The sequence below is a fragment of the Saimiri boliviensis genome, chromosome 2 (assembly GCF_048565385.1).
Source record: "Saimiri boliviensis isolate mSaiBol1 chromosome 2, mSaiBol1.pri, whole genome shotgun sequence".
NCBI classification, from domain to species: domain Eukaryota; kingdom Metazoa; phylum Chordata; class Mammalia; order Primates; family Cebidae; genus Saimiri; species Saimiri boliviensis.
Window position 1 is genome coordinate 206,335,153 of NC_133450.1, and position 19,085 is coordinate 206,354,237.

The 19,085-nt window shown below is 51.3% G+C and overlaps 1 protein-coding gene across 15 annotated transcripts in view; it reads left to right on the forward strand.

The window, feature by feature from the left end:
• The window catches only part of RGS3 (regulator of G protein signaling 3), a 158,526-nt gene that overhangs the window by 81,633 nt on the left and 57,808 nt on the right, over positions 1 to 19,085 (forward strand). For 14 of the 15 annotated variants that reach the window (XM_074395198.1, XM_074395200.1, XM_074395199.1 and 11 more), the window contains 3 exons: positions 1,885 to 1,996; positions 8,123 to 8,166; positions 15,540 to 15,662. In XM_074395198.1, the coding sequence (XP_074251299.1) occupies positions 1,885 to 1,996; positions 8,123 to 8,166; positions 15,540 to 15,662 (279 nt within the window). The remainder of the gene's footprint in view (positions 1 to 1,884; positions 1,997 to 8,122; positions 8,167 to 15,539; positions 15,663 to 19,085) is intronic. The other variant, XM_074395204.1, reaches the window with a different exon arrangement.

A 19,085-nucleotide genomic window follows, 5' to 3' on the forward strand; every position in this document is an offset into this window, starting at 1 on the left:
AAAATAATACACATTAAATTAAAATGTATGAGTTAAAATCCCGCTACCCAGAGTGAGGAGTGTGACATCTTAGCTATTTTTTTTCATCTTAGCTATTTTTAAAATGTATAAATATAGAGAAATGTATCATTTTGTTTTACAAAGTTGGATTCTATGCTAGGTATTTTTGCACATTGCACTATTTTGATTTATGATAGACAGATTTCTATTTCTGCCCACATAGCTCTACTTTATTTTTTAATAGTTGCATAAAATTTTGCCATATGAAGGTAGCATAATTTATTTTATTCATCTTCTCTCAATGAGTGTTTATGTTATTTTCTTCTCTTTTCTTTTTTTTTTTTTGAGAAGGAGTCTTGCTCTGTTGATCAGGCTGGAGTACAGTGGAGCCATCTTGACTCACTGCAACCTCTGCCTCTCGGGTTCAAGCGATTCTCCTGCCTCAGCCTGCTGAGTAGCTGGTATTACAAGTGTGCACCACCACGCCAAGCTAATTTTTGTATTTTTAGTAGAGACGGGGTTTCACTATGTTGGTCAGGCTGGTCTCGAACTCCTGACATCGTGAACCCCCCGCCTCGGCCTCCCAAAGTGCTGGGATTGTAGGCATGAGCCACCGCACCTGGCCTATTTTCTTTTCTTAAATTACAAAAATACTGCTGAGAACATCCTCATATGTTCATATTTGTATCTCCTTGTGAATATTTCTGTAGCATAGAGTCTCAGAAGTGGGGCTGTGGGGTCATCTTTAACAGGTTGATAGCTGAATGTCAACTTGTTGGCTTTTTAAATGTCACCAACAGTCCAATGCACACTCACAGTGCCCTTCAGTGCATGCCAAGCCCTTCTGGCTGGTTCTTCTTCAGAAGAGATAAGGTGTCAGGTGTTTGATACCTCAAAGGGAAGTTCACATAATTCATAGCATTTTGTTTTCTTTGGTGAATCTAAAATTGGATTTTATTGCTTTTGAATAAAGGCCACTGCAGGATTTGCAAAACAAAGAACAGTGTAATCTTTAGTGGCATTACAGGATCAAGTGGATTTTCTTAGCATAAAAATATGCTGAGCATGCCTGTTGGTTTACCTATAACGTCTAAGAATAGCCTTTGCCTTTATTTTTGGAGCAGCTAATGCATAAAAGAGATAAAAGCAATGTCCATGTCTGTACTAGAGTGTAAGTAACTGGCTTTTTCTTGAACTGATTTCTCATTAATGCAGTTAAACTTATCCACAAGGAATTTGGTAATATTAGCTCACATTGTGTGGTGCTTTGCTCAGTCTGCAAAGAGCTTGTGGAAGGATCCTGTAAGAACGCCAGGCAGGGACTTTTCTCCCTGTTTGGACTGGTGAGAAAACTGAACGGGTTGTGGGGTTTAAGCCAATTTTTTCATGGCTAGTTAGTGGCAGAGCTCTTATAGGAGCTTCCTGACTTCTGATTCCCAAGTCCAGTGCCCTTTCAGCCAGATACTTACAGCAGAATAAAAGCAAATGCAAAAATCTTACAGCTTAAGGTTGGCTCCAAGCCCCTGGTGCTGGGCTGGAGCCTCCAGGGGCATTTGATCAGAGAGGTAGGGCTGGGGCACCAGGCTGTGGAGAGGCTTGCAGAGATCAGCTGCCATGGAGGGTGAGGGCCACTTTCCCCCTTCCGTTTGCTATTTCCTACTTTGAGGAGTGGAAGAAAACTGGAGGGCGATGGGGCCATCTTGACCGCAGGTCATGTCTGCCCTTGGCTGAGGCTGTGCTGAGCACTGCTCCTGGTTCTGAGTGAGATGATGAGGCTGCATTACCTGAGCAGGTTGTGGCTCCCCACCTTCTTGGGGAGGTTGTGGCTCCCAGCCTCCAGAGGACACCACAATAGCCAGGTCTGTCTGCTCTCTGTCAACCCAGGTGACACTGTTTGCCTATTCGGACCTGCTGCTCTTCACCAAGGAGGACGAGCCTGGCCGCTGCAACGTCCTGAGGAATCCCCTCTACCTCCAGAGTGTGAAGCTGCAGGAAGGTAAGCAGATGCTCCAGGCCCCCAGAGCCCTTCTCAGCTGGCCCCAGTCCCACTGCTCTGGGCAGCCCTCTGGGCTCTGGCCAGCCGTCCATAGGTCATTGGAGTGTGTGCTGCTGGGCTCTGTCCATGGACCCGTGGGTCTCAGACACTGGCATTCCTTCTAGGCTGGTAAGCCTTCTGATACACCTGAGCTTTGGATTCAGATAGACTTGTGTTCAAATCTTGACCCTGTCCCTCTGTGCTGGGATGACTGTGGGCACTTTACTCAGCCTCTCTGAGCCTGTGTTCTCCTGTGTAAATAGGAATAAAAATAGTATCTCAGAGGATTGCTGTGAAGATTAAGCTAGGTCATAAATGCAAAGTGCCTGGACCATACCAGGTGCTCAGTAAGTGCTTGTTGCCACCACACTCACCCCACAGATCTGGGGACAGAGACCGAAACTCTGCTCTACCCAGCCGCATAGCCCTGCAGAGCCCAAGCTGCCGGGGCTCAGGCACGTGTGGGAGCGTGGAGGGAATTTCTAACCCAAACTTTCCACCATGCCCTCCTCCACTCGTGGGATGGGAAGCCAGCTGGGAGTATCGTCGGGTTTGCTTTGGCACCTGAGGTCTCCACTGAGAGGGGCTCAGTTTCCTCTCCCAGATCGTAAAAACAACAACAGACCTGTTCAAGGATGGGTGACGGGCAGGGAGGAAAATATTATCCAGCGAAAGAGTTCTGTGTTGGCGGGTTTTGCTCTGGGAAAGCTTCCTGGCTGTGTGCAAACCGCCCTGCGTGCTCAGGGCCTGACTGTTCCTCCTTGGAAACCCATTCAGTGTGAGAACCTCCACTCTCCCTTCCTCACAGGAAGCCACTGACAACTTCTCCTTCTCAGGCTCTGGCCTTTCTCCTACCCGTGGAAGGGAAAAGCGAGTCACCTCACTGGGTCAGCCCCTCCCTCCAGGCGGGCTCAGCCTGACCACAGGGCAGCAGCAGGAAGGAGCCAGCCTGAGCAACTCCAGTCCAGCACTGGCGTTCCCAGAGCTCCCCGTGCCTGCTGGAGGGCAGCAGGTGGGAGCTCCAGTGGCCTCCGTCCTGGGCTTCCCTTCCTCCTCTCCATACCTCCCAGGCCTCCCTAGCTCCCTCACACTCAGTCTCCCGTATGCCCGTTCTCCCTGTCCCTCCCACCTGGCTGCAGTGTGCATATTCACACATGCACTCACACCGAGTCCCTTCTTCTCTGCTCCCCACTCCCTGCCCCCAGCCCAGACAGTCTAGGACCCAGTCACATTTGAGGAGCACTGGATGGGTCAGGGCTTGGTAATAGGCCCTCGTTGGTGGAAGAATGGAACCCTCGCTCTGTTGTGCATGTTACGAGGCTGGGGCCATAACCCAGGACCCTGGATTGCTCAGCTTCCTGTGAGAAGGAGGGAGGGAAAAGAAGCAGGGCTCAAACTGGCCACCATTTGGGTGGAGGTGGAGGTTGTGGGGAGAAGGCAGTGGAGGAGCCGAGGGCAGTGGGAGTCTGGGGTCTGGGCGTGGCACTGTGTGCTGTGCTGTGTGGCTTTAGCTGGCCCTTACCCTTTGCCGGGCTTCAGTTTCTTTGGGAACTAAGTAAGGGTGGGACCAGCCCTTTATGTCCTTCGCAGCTCTGACACCGCCCCCACCCCCACCCCACAGAACCCCAGAGCTTGCTGTGAGCAGCTGGACTATGCCTATACTATCCTGCCTCTACCCCTCTGGGGGCCTGGATGGGGAATTGGTTGGAATATCCCCTTCTGGAGCCCCCAGGCCCAAGACTTGAAGCTAGAGGTGGGGTATGCTCCTCCACTGGGGTGATGGTCAAGGTGGGTGGTGTGGGGCCTTGAGGTGTCACAGAGAGGCTCTCCAGGTACTGAGCTGCATTTGAGCCACAGCCTTGCGCAAGCCTGGCACCGTGGCTTCCTCTTCCTGTAGATGGAGGGCACGCTGCACAAGGGCTGAGGATGGCCAAGGCAGCACTTCTCAGGAGAGACCGCTGTGGCCGGAAGAGCCCCTTGGGTTGGCGTGGGAAAGGGGCGTGTGTGTGTGTGTGTGTGTGTGTGTGTGTGTGTGTGTGTGTATCTGCCTTTGCCTGCCCTGGAAGTTTTGGACAAATGGTTTGGGGCTCACCTCCAGGGAGCCTGAGAGCTGCTAGGAGGGATGGAAATGGCTCCATCTCTAGGTGCACAATCCAACGCTTAGATTTCTTTCCAGGAACCGATGGAGACCTTGCCTTCCCCCAGCTGCCCCCACTCCCCTGAGACAGGCTTGTGGGTCCAGAGGTTCACGGAAGTGTAGTGACCCCTTCTCCTGCAGTCCACATTGGAGCTGCAGGACCCAATGTTCTGAGTCCTGGCGCCCGATTTCCTGCCTGCCTCCCCTGTGCCCCAGGAGACCCACTGTAGCAGCCAGGGCCTGAGGCTTTTAAGGGATGCATTTGGGACCTCAGCTGGAGCCTCTGTTGGCAAAATGGTCTCTGATTAATATTGCTCATGACTCCTAGGTTTCTTATTTGTCTCTTTCAAATCACTGTGTATGCAGAATTCAATTTAGGGCAAAGAAGATGGCAAACAAGGAATACACCCAACCTTTCTGGCTGGCTGGGGCTGACAAGGACTGCTCCCTGGCAGGGGAGAATCAGCCCCAGACCAAGGTCTCCCTGTTTAACCTTGAAGAGTCCTTAGCTCCATTGGCCAAGCACATTCCTAGGCCCCAGCCTGGGGCGTGGAACACTGCGGGTGCACAATCAATGTTTGTTGGGTGAATAAATGACTAAAAGGAGAGCAGAAGTGTTGCCTCAGTTCGGGAGCTAGGGGTGCACCTCTCCCGCAGGGCTCCTGGCTGGTAGTCACTTGAATCCTGTCTGTCCCTGTCCTGGCAGCTTCCCCCAGGCTTCGGCAGGGCCGAATGGCAGTATAATGGGAACAGGCGGAGAGCTGGTGCTAACAATTGGTACATCTCCGGTCAGCCGGGGCCCATTGTGGTCTCTTCCTGCCTCTACCGCCCGCTGGCGTTGCTACTCTTTGTGTTGCTGCCTCCCAGGCAGCCAGTGTCACGCCCACAGTGTGTCTTTCTGGCCTGCTTTGGTGTCTCAGAAGTGGCCTGAAAATGTCCCGCTGATTCTTGGGCTCTCCATTCCCCTTGGAGCCAGGTACGCAGTTGCAGAAAGTCAGTTGCAGTCTTCCCGCTGCTGGAATGTTTGGAGTTAACTCTTGGTTAGTCCGCATTTTCTGAGCACGTCCTTGGAGCCCACATCAGTGATAGCAGTGGGGTGGTAGCAGTGGAAGGGACACATTGTCACCTCTGGGGCTTAAAGCCTGGTGGAATGCAGACAAGTAACTGGTGGAGGGGTAGAAGTGTGACATGGTGATCAGAGCATGGGCTCTGGAGGCAGGTGGTCCTTGGTTCAACGCTCGGCTTTGCCACTTACTTCCTGTATGCCCTATTCATGTTGTTCTCCCTCCCTGGGCCTCAGTCTCTATGTCTGGAGAATGGGGATAACAACCCCTCCTGCTTGCCTCAGAGAGTGAAGGGGGTTTGCTTAATGATTGAGTTTTGAATCTCAGACCAGATGAAGGAGGGCCCTGGGAAAATGATGGAGGGGTCAGATATGGCCACGAAGCAATCTCTGGGCTCCACCCAGCCCATGGTCAGGGATCCCCCCTGCATGGTCCATGCATTCCTTGTAGGAAGCAAGGCCCACTCTGGAACCCAGTGGCTCCTTGTTGAATTTCAAAATGACCAAGGTAGTTGGAATGTTTAAAGAAAAACCCCGATGTGTCCTGCCCTTCTCCTCCCTCCTAGCCCCTGGTTCTAATGTTCTAGAAGGGGCAGAAGTTTCTCTTCCAGATCAGCCCCTTGCAGCCTGCTTTTCCTCGGCTGCAGCTCCTCTCCGCCACCCTTGGCTTCCTCAGTTTGTTGTTCTTTTATGAGGCTCTGAACCATGCTGAGCGCTGCCCCCATTCCATCCTCCTCTCAAAGTGCTGCCGGCACAAGGCGGTGACGTGGAGCAGATTTCAGGGAAAGTTTGCAGTAATGCAGGGAGGTTGGGGCAGGAGGCAGGGGTGTCACAGCACAGAAAAGTTGTCAAGGCAATCCATCCACCACTCCCTGCTGTAGGGAATATGGCTTAGGGTGTATTTCCCCAGCCTCGGCCTCCTGTTTCCCTGAGGCTTTCATCTCCGGGGCTTTCCTCTCCCTTCTAGAACCTTCTGTTTTCTTGCTGCCAGCTTCTAACCCCCAAGTTTCTGTTATTTTTTTATATAGATCTTTTTGACTCTCACTTGGCACTAGGGTCTGCTTCTGGAAAGCCAAAGAAATGTCCCAGTGTGTTCTCTTAAACAAAAGAAGCCACCTCCTCTTGTCTCCACCCTCAGCAACACAAGGAACCAGCAGAAGCATTGAAATTACAGTTTTCTTAAACGTGATGGACTTCTTAGGCAGGCCTCCTTCCCTCCCCAGCCCATCACTAGATGGGAAGAAGTAGAAAGATTTATTCTCCCTAGGTGGGAAGTGAACCCTCATTTACTTATGGGAGATTTTTTATCTGGCTCTGGCTGGCAGCCCTTGGCCTTAGGGACAGATTTGATTCAGAACTGCCCAGATACCTTGCTTCAAGGGGGCCTGGACTTCACCTATACCAGGGCCCTCATTCACTGCTTTTTGTAGGAATTGGCTTGACCCACAATCTCCATTTTTATCTTGCTGTCCTCTCTTTGCAACTAATTTTGGTTTCTTTGACAATTTCTTTACTTCAAGTGTGTGTTAGGGGTTCTGCTTTGAGCCCAGCACTGGCCTGGTGCCTTGAGATGGCAGAGGTGCTGGGTAGGGCCTATGTGGTGGGCATTGGAGAGGTGGGGTGTGTAGTATGGGAGTGTGGGCTCTGGAGCCAGGCCACCTGGGTCTAAGTCTTGATTCTCTTCCTTACTCCTGGGCAAGTTACTCAATTCATATGTGCCTCAGTTTCTCATGAGTCTTAGATGAAAAGAGCCCTGCCTTCCAGGAGTTGTTGTGAGGTTGGAGTGTTTCCATGGGAAACAATGGGAGCAGTGGTTGGCACGGAGTGTGGTGGCACTCTAAGATCCCATGGCCCTTTAAGCATTTATTACTTTATGTGCTGTGTGGTTGCTTCCGTCAACAATGACAGCTTGCCTAGTGAGGCCCATTGCATGGTCACAAGGAGTAACCATCCCGGGCCTGTGCCCAGACAAGTGCCCTAAGTGGGGGTTCCGCCAGGTCCTGAGGAGTGGCTGCAGCGGTCAGGACGGTTGTCCTGGAGGAAGGGGCAGGGCGGCATCTCTGCACTTGCTCTCCCTTGAGCACAGCTTGTGCGTCTCCTCTTGGAATGTCTTTTCTTCCCACCTTGAGTTCAAACTCAACAGGGCCCTCCTTCAGGAAGCTTTTCCCGGAAGCTGGTGTCATCTCTTGGTCCTCCTGCTTCTGAAGCTCTCTGAGCAATCACCTGCCCTCAGGGTTGACACTGGACCTTAGCTCCTCTGCTAGAGGAGGGAGCTGCTGACAACCGAATCCCTCCCAGCTGCCTCCCAGGTGGAGAGGATTTAGTGAATGGTTGTGATGGGGATACTGAGCCAGGGGTTAGGGGGCTCTAGGAAAACACACAGAGAGGTGAAGCCTGGGCCTGGAAGCCATCTCTGCACCCTAGCCCGTTTGTGACTGGGGAGCCACCTGCACAGCCCACCATTCCTTGGTGGGAAACAAGGTTCCCTATTGAATTTCAAAATGGCAAGGGCAGTTGGAGCATTTAAAGGAAAATCCAAATGTGTGCTGCCTCCGGATCTCTCACTGCAGAAATCATGGAAGGGAGGAGTCCTCTGGGATGGATGTGGGCTCCCTCCCTGTACCTGATGCTCAGAGGGTGCTCCTGGCTACCTCTCCTGGGGATGAGGTTTCAGCATTCCTTGGGACAGGTTGAGCTGCAGGCAAATGCGTTACAGCTGTACATTACCCTGATAGTTCCTTAGCGAGTTTTCCTCCAGAGACTTCTTGCCTCCCATGCCTGCCTCTCTCTTTTCCCAGGAGGTGCCACACACAGCTTTCTGGGCTGGGTGCTGACTGTGCTGACTGTGGTAGTTCTAACGCAAATCTCACTTTTTGTTCCCTCAAAGGTTCGTCAGAAGACCTGAAATTCTGTGTGCTCTATCTAGCAGAGGTGAGTCCTTTCCTCTGGATTTGAGGAGAGAGATCTTTGACTTGGTGCTTGAGGAGAGATGCTGGGATGGGATCTAGACCAGGGTTCTGATGCCAGTCTCCACACTCAGTCATGCCGAAGTCCTGGGCAAAGCCAGAGTGGCAGCTTTTTTTGCTAGGTAGAATGGTACTGGCAGTGCCTGTCCCTGCCTCTCTCACTTCCGTGTGAAAGATCAGTGGATGGGCAAGTGCTTAGAACAGACCCTTGCGACCTTCCGTGCAGGACCTCCTGAACTCCTGTGGAAATCTCAGTTGGGGTGTGGCCGGGCAGCTGTGCGTCACCTGTTTACTGGTTAATAGCCCTTCCTCTAGAGATCGCCCTGATTCCTGTGCCTGCCTCTTGCTTCCACGTTTTCCTGGAAGTACCACCCAGGACCCCTCCTACAGGGTCTTGTCAGTGTTTCAAAAGGCCTGAAAGTATTTGTACCTTTACCTGGGCCAGATAATATAGGCTAAAGCAAACATCATGTGTCTGGGCTTCAGGCTGGAATGATACCCACTCAGTGTGGTTGAGATTCCTGGTTATCTCAGTCTGATCAGAAGCTTAGATGGGCAATGCTGTGCCTTTCACTGAGCAACATCTGGCAAGTAACTTAATACTTAATATGGTTTGGTAGATAAAATATCATTAAACCCGGGGGTTAACCCAAGAGATCCTTGAAGACGAAGAAATTGAGAGCCACTGAGCTATACAAATGCTTTTCAATTTTCAGTGAATTTTCTATTCCCACCCTTGTGACTCTGTTAATGTGAGCAGGGCGGTGTCTAATCCAAGCAAGGATTCATTAGACACATCCTGCCCTCTGCCTCCATTTAAGCTTGTCTCATACAACAGTCCAGGGAACCTGTTTTTTGGGAGATGGGACATAGTCTGTATTGGCTGGCCAAGAGGAACACAACCCTTCGAGAAGGAATTTGTACACAGTTTGTGACTGAAAATCATTCCTTTAGTTTCTGGCTAAGAAGTACAAGGTCTAGAGATAGTCTTTGAGCAGCTCCCAAGGGGAGAAGACAGTTGATGAGAAGTTAGCTTTAGGAGAGGGCAGAGAGTTCTGAAGAGGCAGTGGACATGGCCGGGGCTCAGCTGGGGAACTGGGCTGCCTGAAATGCCGGCCTGAGGGCCAAGAGGGCATTAGATGTCCTCCCCTGTGTCAGCCACATTCCCCCTGGGGCACAGGAAGTGGCAGATGGAATCGCTTCAGTGCTGGAGGGTGTTTAGTTCCACAGAGGCAAGCAAGCAGAGAGGAGAAGCCATGGCCAGGCTGGGCTCGTCCTCTGGCCTCAGCACACTGGGTTCTGATTCTCTGGGGCAGTCCCTGAAGGGAGGCTCCAGGATCTTTAATGCCAATAGAGCTTCCTGCCAGGTGGGGTTAGTTACTCCCAGAGAAAAGTACTTCCGCCCCATTGGTTCCCCGGGATCTGTGACCTCCCAGCTTCCAGAGATTGTGAAGGGATATTGATTTGGGGCTTTTTGTTTCAGTAAAGTGCCAGGTGATCTGATCCCCAGGGGCTGTGGGATCGAGCTCACAGGCAGCTAGAAGCCTCTTTCTTCTCTTAATGGGTTGCCATTTATGAGAAGTACATTTGTACTTCAGGGAAGACAAGATGCCTTCTTGCTCCGTAGCCTGGGCCACTCTTAAAATGGGTGGTTTGGGGTCCTGTCAAGAGCCTGAAACTCAACATCTTAGTTGGAACTTCTGACACGTGGTTTCTGTGTATTGCCTGACATGCAGGTGGCACCCAGAGAAGAAAGCAGGGGGAAGAGAGTCAGGGTTTGGAGACGTTGTTTGGAGAAAGGCCCAATTGTCTGGGTGGTGGCAACTCTGATTGTTCCCCAGCTGCAAGGTCTTGGGTGGTGGTGTCCTAAAGTAATCCTGGGCTCTGGGTGTCTATTGCCCTAGACAGGTGTGTTTCCCAGTTTCTGCAAATCTGCTGGACAGATGCAGCCCACCTTGGCTTTAGAGTACAGGGGTCTCTGAAGTCAACTGGGTCAATGGGCACCTTGGTCGGGGATGAGTCTCTAACCTAGAATCTGATGTTGGCTCCATTAATTTAAGAGTCTTGGAGTTAGGTAGACCTAGATTTGAATCTTGGCTCTGCCATTTTCTGAGTGATCTGGGGCAAGTTACAAACTAATCTCTGAAATAGGGCTGATGAGGCCTACCCTGCAGAGTTATGGTAATGATTAATTGAGATTCAGTAAGACTTGCATCCAAAGCACTTAGCACAGAGCCTGGCACACAGTGAGTGCTCAATAAATGGTAGCTATTGTTATTGTCAGTTAAAGAACAAGGGGAAGGGCTTTTCATATTCATTTACTCTCCATTAGAGAAATCGCAAATGATTTATTGGTCTTTCAAAAAGAAAGCTAAGAGGAATAGCTCGTATTCTTTGTAATGTGCGTATAAAGTTATACAAATATGGCAAGATCACAGGCTCTGGAGGAGGTGGAAGACAAATGGTGACTCTCTCCTCTCCCGAGACTTCCTGGGGCCAATGACATAACCTCCCTGAGCCTTAGTTTTCTTATCTGAAAAATGGTAACAGCTGCCTTCCTTCCTACCTATGTCAGGGTCATTAGGAGAGCTGAATTAAATGACAGAATTTTTGTCAAAGCGAATAAGTCAACTTAATTTATGGCTGAAGAAGTTTTGGTTTTTACAAAGATACAGTTAATCCAGGCACAAGGAGGTAAGGGAAGGGGGGGATTTTAAAGAGGCCAAGAGGGGCTGGGTGTCTGGTTGGATTTCAGGATGTCCGTGTTTAATTGCAGAGGTCTGTGCCCAGTGCCTCTGGGTCAGGGCTGGTGCATCTGAAAGGTCGGTGCTTGGCTGACCACCCCGTAGTCAGGAGACACCGCCTGAGTGTGTTACGTGAGGAAGCTTTTAGGGCGGCTTATGGCCTTGACCCCAGAGCCTGGTATTGAGGGCATAGTGGGCATCGGTGTTGAGACCTACCAGTTGGATCACAACGTGGATTTAAAAGAGATGGTTTACCTTTGGGGGCAGCCAGGAAGGTAATGAGTGTCCCGTTTAGACAGATTTAGGCAGATGGGAATTCAGCCTCCCTAAAGAAAGCTGGCTTAGTGCTCTGTCTTGGCCTGCCCAGTTTCCAGAGCTCAGGTCTCCCAAAAACATTTGCCTGTCTAAACCAGCCAGCTCTGCCCCCGCTTTTGGAATCCTTCTGGGTGTTACACCTTTAAGCTCTGAGAGTCAGAGACCCAGCCCTACACTCTGCTATTGAGACAGGCAATATTGTCACCATCTCAGGTGAAGAAATATGGCTTTCCAAAGGAGATTCCCATGGGGCAGGACAGGGCAGTGGAGGGTGGTTCTTGTGGTGTCAGTAAAATGGGCATAATCATGGCTTTTACCTTGCAACATTGTTGAAAGAAATGCCAGGGTATCACTGGTAAGGGGCTTAGCACTGTGCAGGGCATGGAATTTGAGGGGCTGCCTCAATATTGGGGGTAGGTGGCTCTTTCACTGTGAGAGGTCCTCCCAGCATGGGGGGAGCTTTTTCACACTTTTTTAGGGAGGGGGACACCATCCTGGAGCTTAGAGCAGTGAACAGTTGAACAAAAAGCTGCCAGTGAACTCTGCAGCTGCTCTGAGACCCAGCTACCTACAGAGTTTTTCCTGGAGGCTTTGCAGGGGGAGCATTCCTGCCAGTCACAGGTGTGGCAGCCTTACCAGGTGATGAGACCTCCCCAGGTGCTGGAGATGAGATCTCAGCATGTGGTTCTCCAAGGCTTTGAGCTGGAGCTCTGCTGCCCCTTGGCGATGAGACTCAGGGAGGTCCTTAGCTGCTCTGAACCTTGGCCATTCCTTTCCATAAAATGGAGACAATTCATGCCTTCCCTGCCTCTTCATTGCATTGCCAAGATCAACATGAGATCATGGGTGGGAAAGTTCTTTTTTTTTGAGACAGAGTCTTACTCTGTCACCCAGGCTGGAGTTCAATGGTGGGATCTTGGCTCACTGCAACCTCCACCTCCCAGGTTCAAGAGATTCTCCTGTCCCAGCCTCTTGAGTAGCTGGGATTTCAAGTGCACGCCACCATGCCCAGCTAATTTTTGTATTTTTAGTAGAGATGGGGTTTCACCGTATTGGCCAGGCTGGTCTCGAACTCATAACTTCAGTTGATCCACCCACCTTGGACTCCTAGAGTACTGGGATTATAGGGGTGAGCCACAGTGCCCGGCTAGAAAGTTCTTTTTAAAATTGGTAATTAAACAAAAGGAATTATTAGTAAGGCAGAATTCCTGCTTCAGAACAGAAAGAGAAGAGGACATGGAGGCTCAGGGAGATGAAGGAATCTGCTGAAGCCCACCTGGCTGGGTAGAAGCAGGGCTGGGAGGCTCGAGCCAGGGAAGCTTCCTGGAAGGATGACCTTTCTAAGCTGGAAGGGACCACAGTTCCTCCTCATCCCCCACCTTGGTATGGGAACACTGGGGAAAGGGAGCAGAGGGCCTTCTGGTTAGCATCTGCCCCACCTAGCTTCTCCCTGGGAAGTCTTGGGGTCTTTGGCTGGCCATATCCTTCCCCTGCCATGGGCTAGAGGGTTCCGGGAAGCGGAGGGAACCTGCTGTGAATTGGAAGCTCCAGGAGTGCTCAGCACCCCACCCAATTCCCTGAAACCAGCAGGCAGGGCTTTCTTCCCCCTCTCCCCAGATGCTTTTAGGAAGAGCAACTTCTGAGCACTTTTGGGCCCAAGAGGAATGGCTGGTGCCATGGGGACACTCAGCATGGGATGTGTTCCCCGCTCTGAAGGGTGGCATTCCTGAGGTTTGGATTGGATGCAGGGTAGAAGTCCCTGGATGCTATCAGCTGATGCGATAGTCCTCCCCAGCTCAGGGCCTGCATTCGCTGTTTCTGGAACAGCTTCTCCCAAACTGTTTTTGCTGGCCTCTTCTTACCGTTCAGACTTTAACTTGTGTGTTGCCCTTTCTAAGGGGGCTTTTCTGAACACCTCAAATATGGCCTCTCCCTTTATGACCTTGGTGACATTTTCACGAGATGTAATTAAAGTCATCCCTTGGTTTCTACCAGGGATTTGTTCAAGGATCCCACATATACCAAAGTCCAAAGATGCTCAAGTCTTTGATATAAATGGGGTAGTATTTGCATATAACCTGCATATATCCTCCATGTTATCACCTTTAGATTACTTATAATACCTAATACAATGTAAGTGCTATATAAATAGTTGTCAAACTGTATTGTTTAGGGAATAATGGCAAGAAAAGAAATCTGTACATATTTAGTACAGATGAATTTTCTTTTTTGAAACAGGGTCTGCTCTGTCACCCAGGCTGGAGTACAGTCATAGCTCACCTTGGCCTCAATCTCCTGGGCTTGAGCAATCCTCCTACCTTAGCCTCCCAAGTTGCTGGGACTACAAGCCCACACCACCACACCCAACTAATTTTTTTTTAACTTTTTGTAGGGACTGGGTCTCACAGTATTGCCCAGGCTGGTATGAAACTCCTGGGCTCAAGTAATCCTCCTGCCTTGGCCTCCCAAAATGCTGGATTAGAGATGTGAGCCACTGTGACCAGCCTAACAGATTTTTCCAAGTATTTTCCATCCTCTGTTAGTTGAATCCATGGATGTAGAACCCATAGACAGGGAGGGCTGTATATTATTTATTTAATGGTTTGTTTGTTGCCTTTACCCCTAATCTGAGAGCATGAGCTTAGTCTGTCAATAAAGTTATTTTATTTTATTTTATCTTTCAAGGCTGAATCCTGCTCTGTTACCCAGGCTAGAGTGCAATGGTGCAATCTCGGCTCACTGCAACCGAGTCTCCCCGGTTCAAGCACTTCTCCTTCCTGAGCTTCCCAAGTAGCTGGGATTACAGGCTGGTGCTGCCACACCTGGCTAATTTTTGTATTTTGACTAGAGATGGGGTTTCACCATATCGGCCAGCTGTTCTTGAGCTCCTGATCTGCCCACCTCGGCCTCCCAAAGTGCTGGGATTACAGGCATGATCCACGGTGTCCAGTCAATAAATCGTTATTAAACAGATGAATTACTGAATAGTAACACTAGTGACTGTTTGTTGAGGCCTGATTGCTGTCCTCCTTGCTTGCCCTCCTAGTCGCTCTGAGAGCCAGGCGATGCCATTACATCCCCATTCACAGGTAGCTTGTGACTTTCCTGAGGTTGGCAGCTGGGATGGCAAAGCTGGACTTCAAACCAGGCCTGTCCAACTGCAAAATGAGAAAGGGCTGGATAGAAACACTGTCTTTTTTTTTTTTTCTCTGTTCCAAAGGATCAGCTGATGCTCTTAGCTCCCTGGCTGCATTCATCTAATCGCAGCCCTTTGGGGTTATAATCAAATTCCAGCGGAGGCAGACAGAGCTTGTAATCCCCTGATGAGAGCACCCAGTTGTGGATGGCAATCCTGGGCATGTGCCACAGTCCCCGCCCCACCCCTAGCACATTCTGACTGCTTTAGGGGCAGCTATCTCGGACCCGAAGCTCCCTGGTGCTTGTGCCAAAGCTGACCTGGATTTGACCTCATCCCAGAAGTCCCTCCTGGCAACCAGAGCTTACCAAAGCCATTGCTTGCTAAGCACTATACGAGGCCCAGATGGAAAAGCCTTTTTAGAAGGAGTTTCTAGTTTAGTTGGGGAGAGGAGACTGTAGTACTTAACAAGGTTAAATAGCAAAGCAGGACCTAAATGTCAGGAGTGCCTGGGATGTTGCTGCCCTCGACTGAGCTGAACAGTCACTGGTTAGACCCAGATCATGGGCCGGGCAGCGGGGCTGCAGAGGGCCGTATGACTGCCTGTCAAAGCCTTTCCAAAGGGCCCTGAATTGCTGTTTCGGTTCTGTTGGGATGCCCATCCAGCCACCCATTTAGCCTTGGCCTTGGGATCAGAGAATGCTGTGAGGGAGATGGGTTCTGTGAGCCTGGAGAGGTGGGAGGGTTCCTGGCTCCACAGAGCATTAGGCAAGGCCTGGCCCTCTGGGTTCTCCACGTGCTCCTCCAGCTGCTGCTTTGTGCTGCCTGCCCCTGGGGGTGACCTCATTGGCTCTGTCCTCCAGCTCTCCACAGGCCTCTGCTGTGTTGCGAGCCACTGCCTCCCTCCCCTCCCCCAACCTGTGGGTCCACAGCTCGCCAGCAGCTGGCCCCTGAACCCACTTTCCTGCGCCTCTGGCTGCCTCAATGTCACTGGGGATTAGTGTGCATTTGCGGCTTTTGGCGGATACTCCCCTCCCGGCTGCAGCCTTGCCCTCTGGAGCCCAGGGATGGGCTTGGGCCTGGGAGCCCCCTGAACCAGGGAGCAGCCCTGACCATCCCTTTCTCTATTTTCCCTGACGTCAGAAGGCAGAGTGCTTATTCACTTTGGAAGCGCACTCGCATGAGCAGAAGAAGAGAGTGTGCTGGTGCCTGTCGGAGAACATCGCCAAGCAGCAACAGCTGGCAGCATCGCCCCCGGACAGCAAGGTAAGGGCCTTGACCGTGGTTGTGGGCTGGCTGCCTCATTTCCCCTCAGCCAGCCTGGACCCTCGAGCCTCTGCATTGAGCTGGGGGCCAGCCTAAGCTTCCAACTTGGCTCTGGGCAACGAGCTCTTGGCAAGCGGGGGCCTGTGCTCGAATGTCTCTCTCCTTGGCGTGTCACTGGGTCTGCTGAGTGGGTCTAACAGTGCTCGTGTAGAGCGACACAGCCAAACTGAGCGTGGCCTGTCCATTCTGCACTCTGTTCCTCGGTTTGCCTATGGCAAGGTTTAATTTGGGCTGGCCTCCCTGATGCTGCCTGGCATGCGTTCATCTCTGCCATTGGGTAGGCTGTGGCCAGGGGCAGCACACTGGTGTTTAACATTGGCTCCAGGCGGATGCGATGGAGGGGATGTTTGCAGCAGAAGCTGTTGTATGCTATATAGTTCCATGCGGGCCAGAGCCAAGTCGAGCCGAGTGTGGACTGCTGGGGGCTGGGGCCTGGCTGGCAGGAGCCTCAGGGAAGATTATAGACTCCCAAGGGAGGCTGATCTGGGTTGGGCACTGCTCAGCCCATCCAGTGCCTGGGAAGAGGGGATGGGATAGGAGCCGGACCACATAGCCTTCCCCTTGACACTCCGATGCCAGCTACAACGCACAGTTATATTTCTTCATTTGTGAGTCATTTGGGTCCCTTCTCTTGTTACAAGGGCTGGCCATTTGGGAATTGGATCTGGTTGGCTGCAAAAGTGGCTGAGGTGGTTGCTCTGCTGGATGTAGGGGAAGAGGAGAGATGAAAGAGGGCTGCAGCCTATGAACTCACTGGCCTTTGTGTTTCTCCCTGGTGCGTTCAGGCCCCCATGCCATGGGCAGCAGGCCTATGCAGGGGGCAGTGGAGGGCAGGTCTGCTGAGGCAGGAGGTGGGAAGAGGTGGTTGGCAGCCTCTTCTGAGGGCCAGTGGTAGACAGCAGCTCCCCAGCTATTCCGAAAAGGAGCGAGGATCTGAGAATTACATCATCTTAGCTGTGAACGTTCTCTTGTTTTACACTAGCTAGTGGCAAGAATAACGGGGATGAGGGAAGACAGTGGGAAGAGCATGGACTTCTGAGCTACATTCTACCACTAACTGGTAGTGGGACCTTGGACAAGTCCCTTGGCTGCTCTGTGCTTTGATGTCCCCATCAGTGACCTGGGACAGTAGTCCTTTCCCTAAAGGGTTGTCATGAGAATTAGATGAGAGGGTGCACATACGGGCTATAGCACGATGCCTGGTATGCAGTAGGCGCTTGCTCAGCCATAGCAATGGGGACTGCATTGCCCCTGCCCAGCCCCAGGTAGTATGTTGCAACACTGGCTGGCTGCCACTGTCAGGTTCTTCTACTGAGCAGACCTGTCACCATGCCTATAGGGTGCCCTGCCTTAATGATCCTGGGTTAGTCACAGTCAGAATGCAGGTCACTTCCTCTTCATTGGGGTGGCCCCCTGGGATGTCGAATGGCTGAACCCATGCTCCCCAGTTTTTTTTTTCCTTTGGGCTTGTGTCTTCTGTTCTAGGGGAAAGAACTCTTTGTGTGTCACCATCAGAAAGTTTGCTGACTCTGGAGTGTGTTAGCAGCAGCCTTCTCTATACCTTGGAGAATCTCTCTGTGTTCAGGTTCAGCAGGACAGAGGGTGACTGAAGGCAAGCTGTTTCTGAGCCAGGCTCTGGTTCCTGCAGGCTTTGGGCTTAGCTGGCTGAACCTGGAGGGGCCTGAGGGTTTGAGGCCTGGCTTCAGGGCCACACTAGGATGTATGGGAATCCAGGGCAGAATAGTTTGGGCACTCTTCAAACCCAAACTCTTCAAATATGTGTTCCATGGAGAAGCTGTGTGCTGGATAGGAGAAGGATGAAGGAGGGGGCCCAAGTGCTGGGACAGCCTCCTGGGCCTAAGAACTGGGGCTAGAGCCACACCAGCACACCCGACTTGGGCCACCCTCCTGAGACGGCCATGATGTAACCGTCTATTGTCAGGCAGGCCCTAGAGGTCTCACTGCTCAACCTTCCCCATCCCTTACCGCCACCATGCACATGCAGAGTCCTAGCGACTTACTCCTTCTAGACACTAACAGAATGCTTCTTGAGAGGAATTCCAGTAAATACAATTCTCTCCAGCCCTAAGAGTTCCAGGAATGCTTTAGTAACCTGACAGGGCCCAGCTGGCTGTCTAGCTGCTCCACAGCATTGTCCACTTACACTAAGTTCCGTCAGGTCCTGGCAGCCTCGAGTGACCAGGAACCTCTTTCCCAAGGGCTGGCCACTAAGATTGCCGTCTCCAGGGCAGAAGAGGAAGGGCCAAACAGAGCTCGGAAGCTGGCTGCTTGCTTTTCAGATATAAGCGTCCTGCTGGACCAATTTGCTCCGAGATGAGGTGTAGCTCTGTCGCTCAAGCTGAAGTGCAGTGGCACGATCTCCACTCACTGCAGCCTCTGCCTCCTGGGTTCAAGTGATTCTCGTGCTTCAGCCTCCTGAGTAGCTGGGACCACAGGCACATGCCATCATGCCCAGCTGATTTTTGTATTTTTAGTAGAGGCGGGGCTTCACCGTGTTAGCCAGGCTGGTCTTGAACTCCTGACCTCAAGAGTAGCACATCTTTGAGTGCCTTTTCTGTGTTCTTTCTGTGGATGCTGTTACCTTCTGCTGAACAAAGGAAAACACTGCCTAGACCCGCTCCCCACCCCCACCTCTCTGGGAAAATGCCTCTCTGGGAAAAGGAGGTTTGGAAGGCAACTCCCCAAACCCCCATGCTCCTTTCAGCAGTGTCTGCTGACACCCAGATATGGGGGATTCTTTAAATATCTTAAGGAATGTAAAGTTCTTCCTGAATTCACAAAACATAGTAAGTGCAATTTGCCTTGAAGATGAAATAATATGCTTGTTGGGAAGGTGGAGGGAGTCAGAGGAAGATGGACTTAAAGAACAATTGGGAGATCATACCCTTGCTGTGGCCTCTGTGGTCCAATCTCGGCACTGGGCCCAGGGCTCTTTCTGTTTCTTCAGGCTTTGTGAATTTCATGAAAGCTGAGGGCCTGGGGCCATCTAGTCTCCATTTCTTGTAGAAATAAATGAACTACTTTCTCCTTTGTCTCAACTTTCTACTGCTGCTCATCACCCTCCTCCTTCCTCTTCGGAGCCCTGCCCCTCTGTTTATTATCTGTAGCTGGAGGGCACCTACCTTTCTTCTTCTGCCCGGGAATCCTTGTACTAAACCCTCTGCATGGGGACTGCTGTGAGGCTTCTAATCTAGAATAACTCAGAGCTGGTCCCACCTGTGGCTGTTCAGGTTCTAAGCTAAAAGGGAAAGGCAGTTATATATTTTTTTGATTATTCAACCAAATACACATAATCAGTGCTTTCTCAGTGCCAGACACTGGTTTAGATCCTTTGGGGTTGCA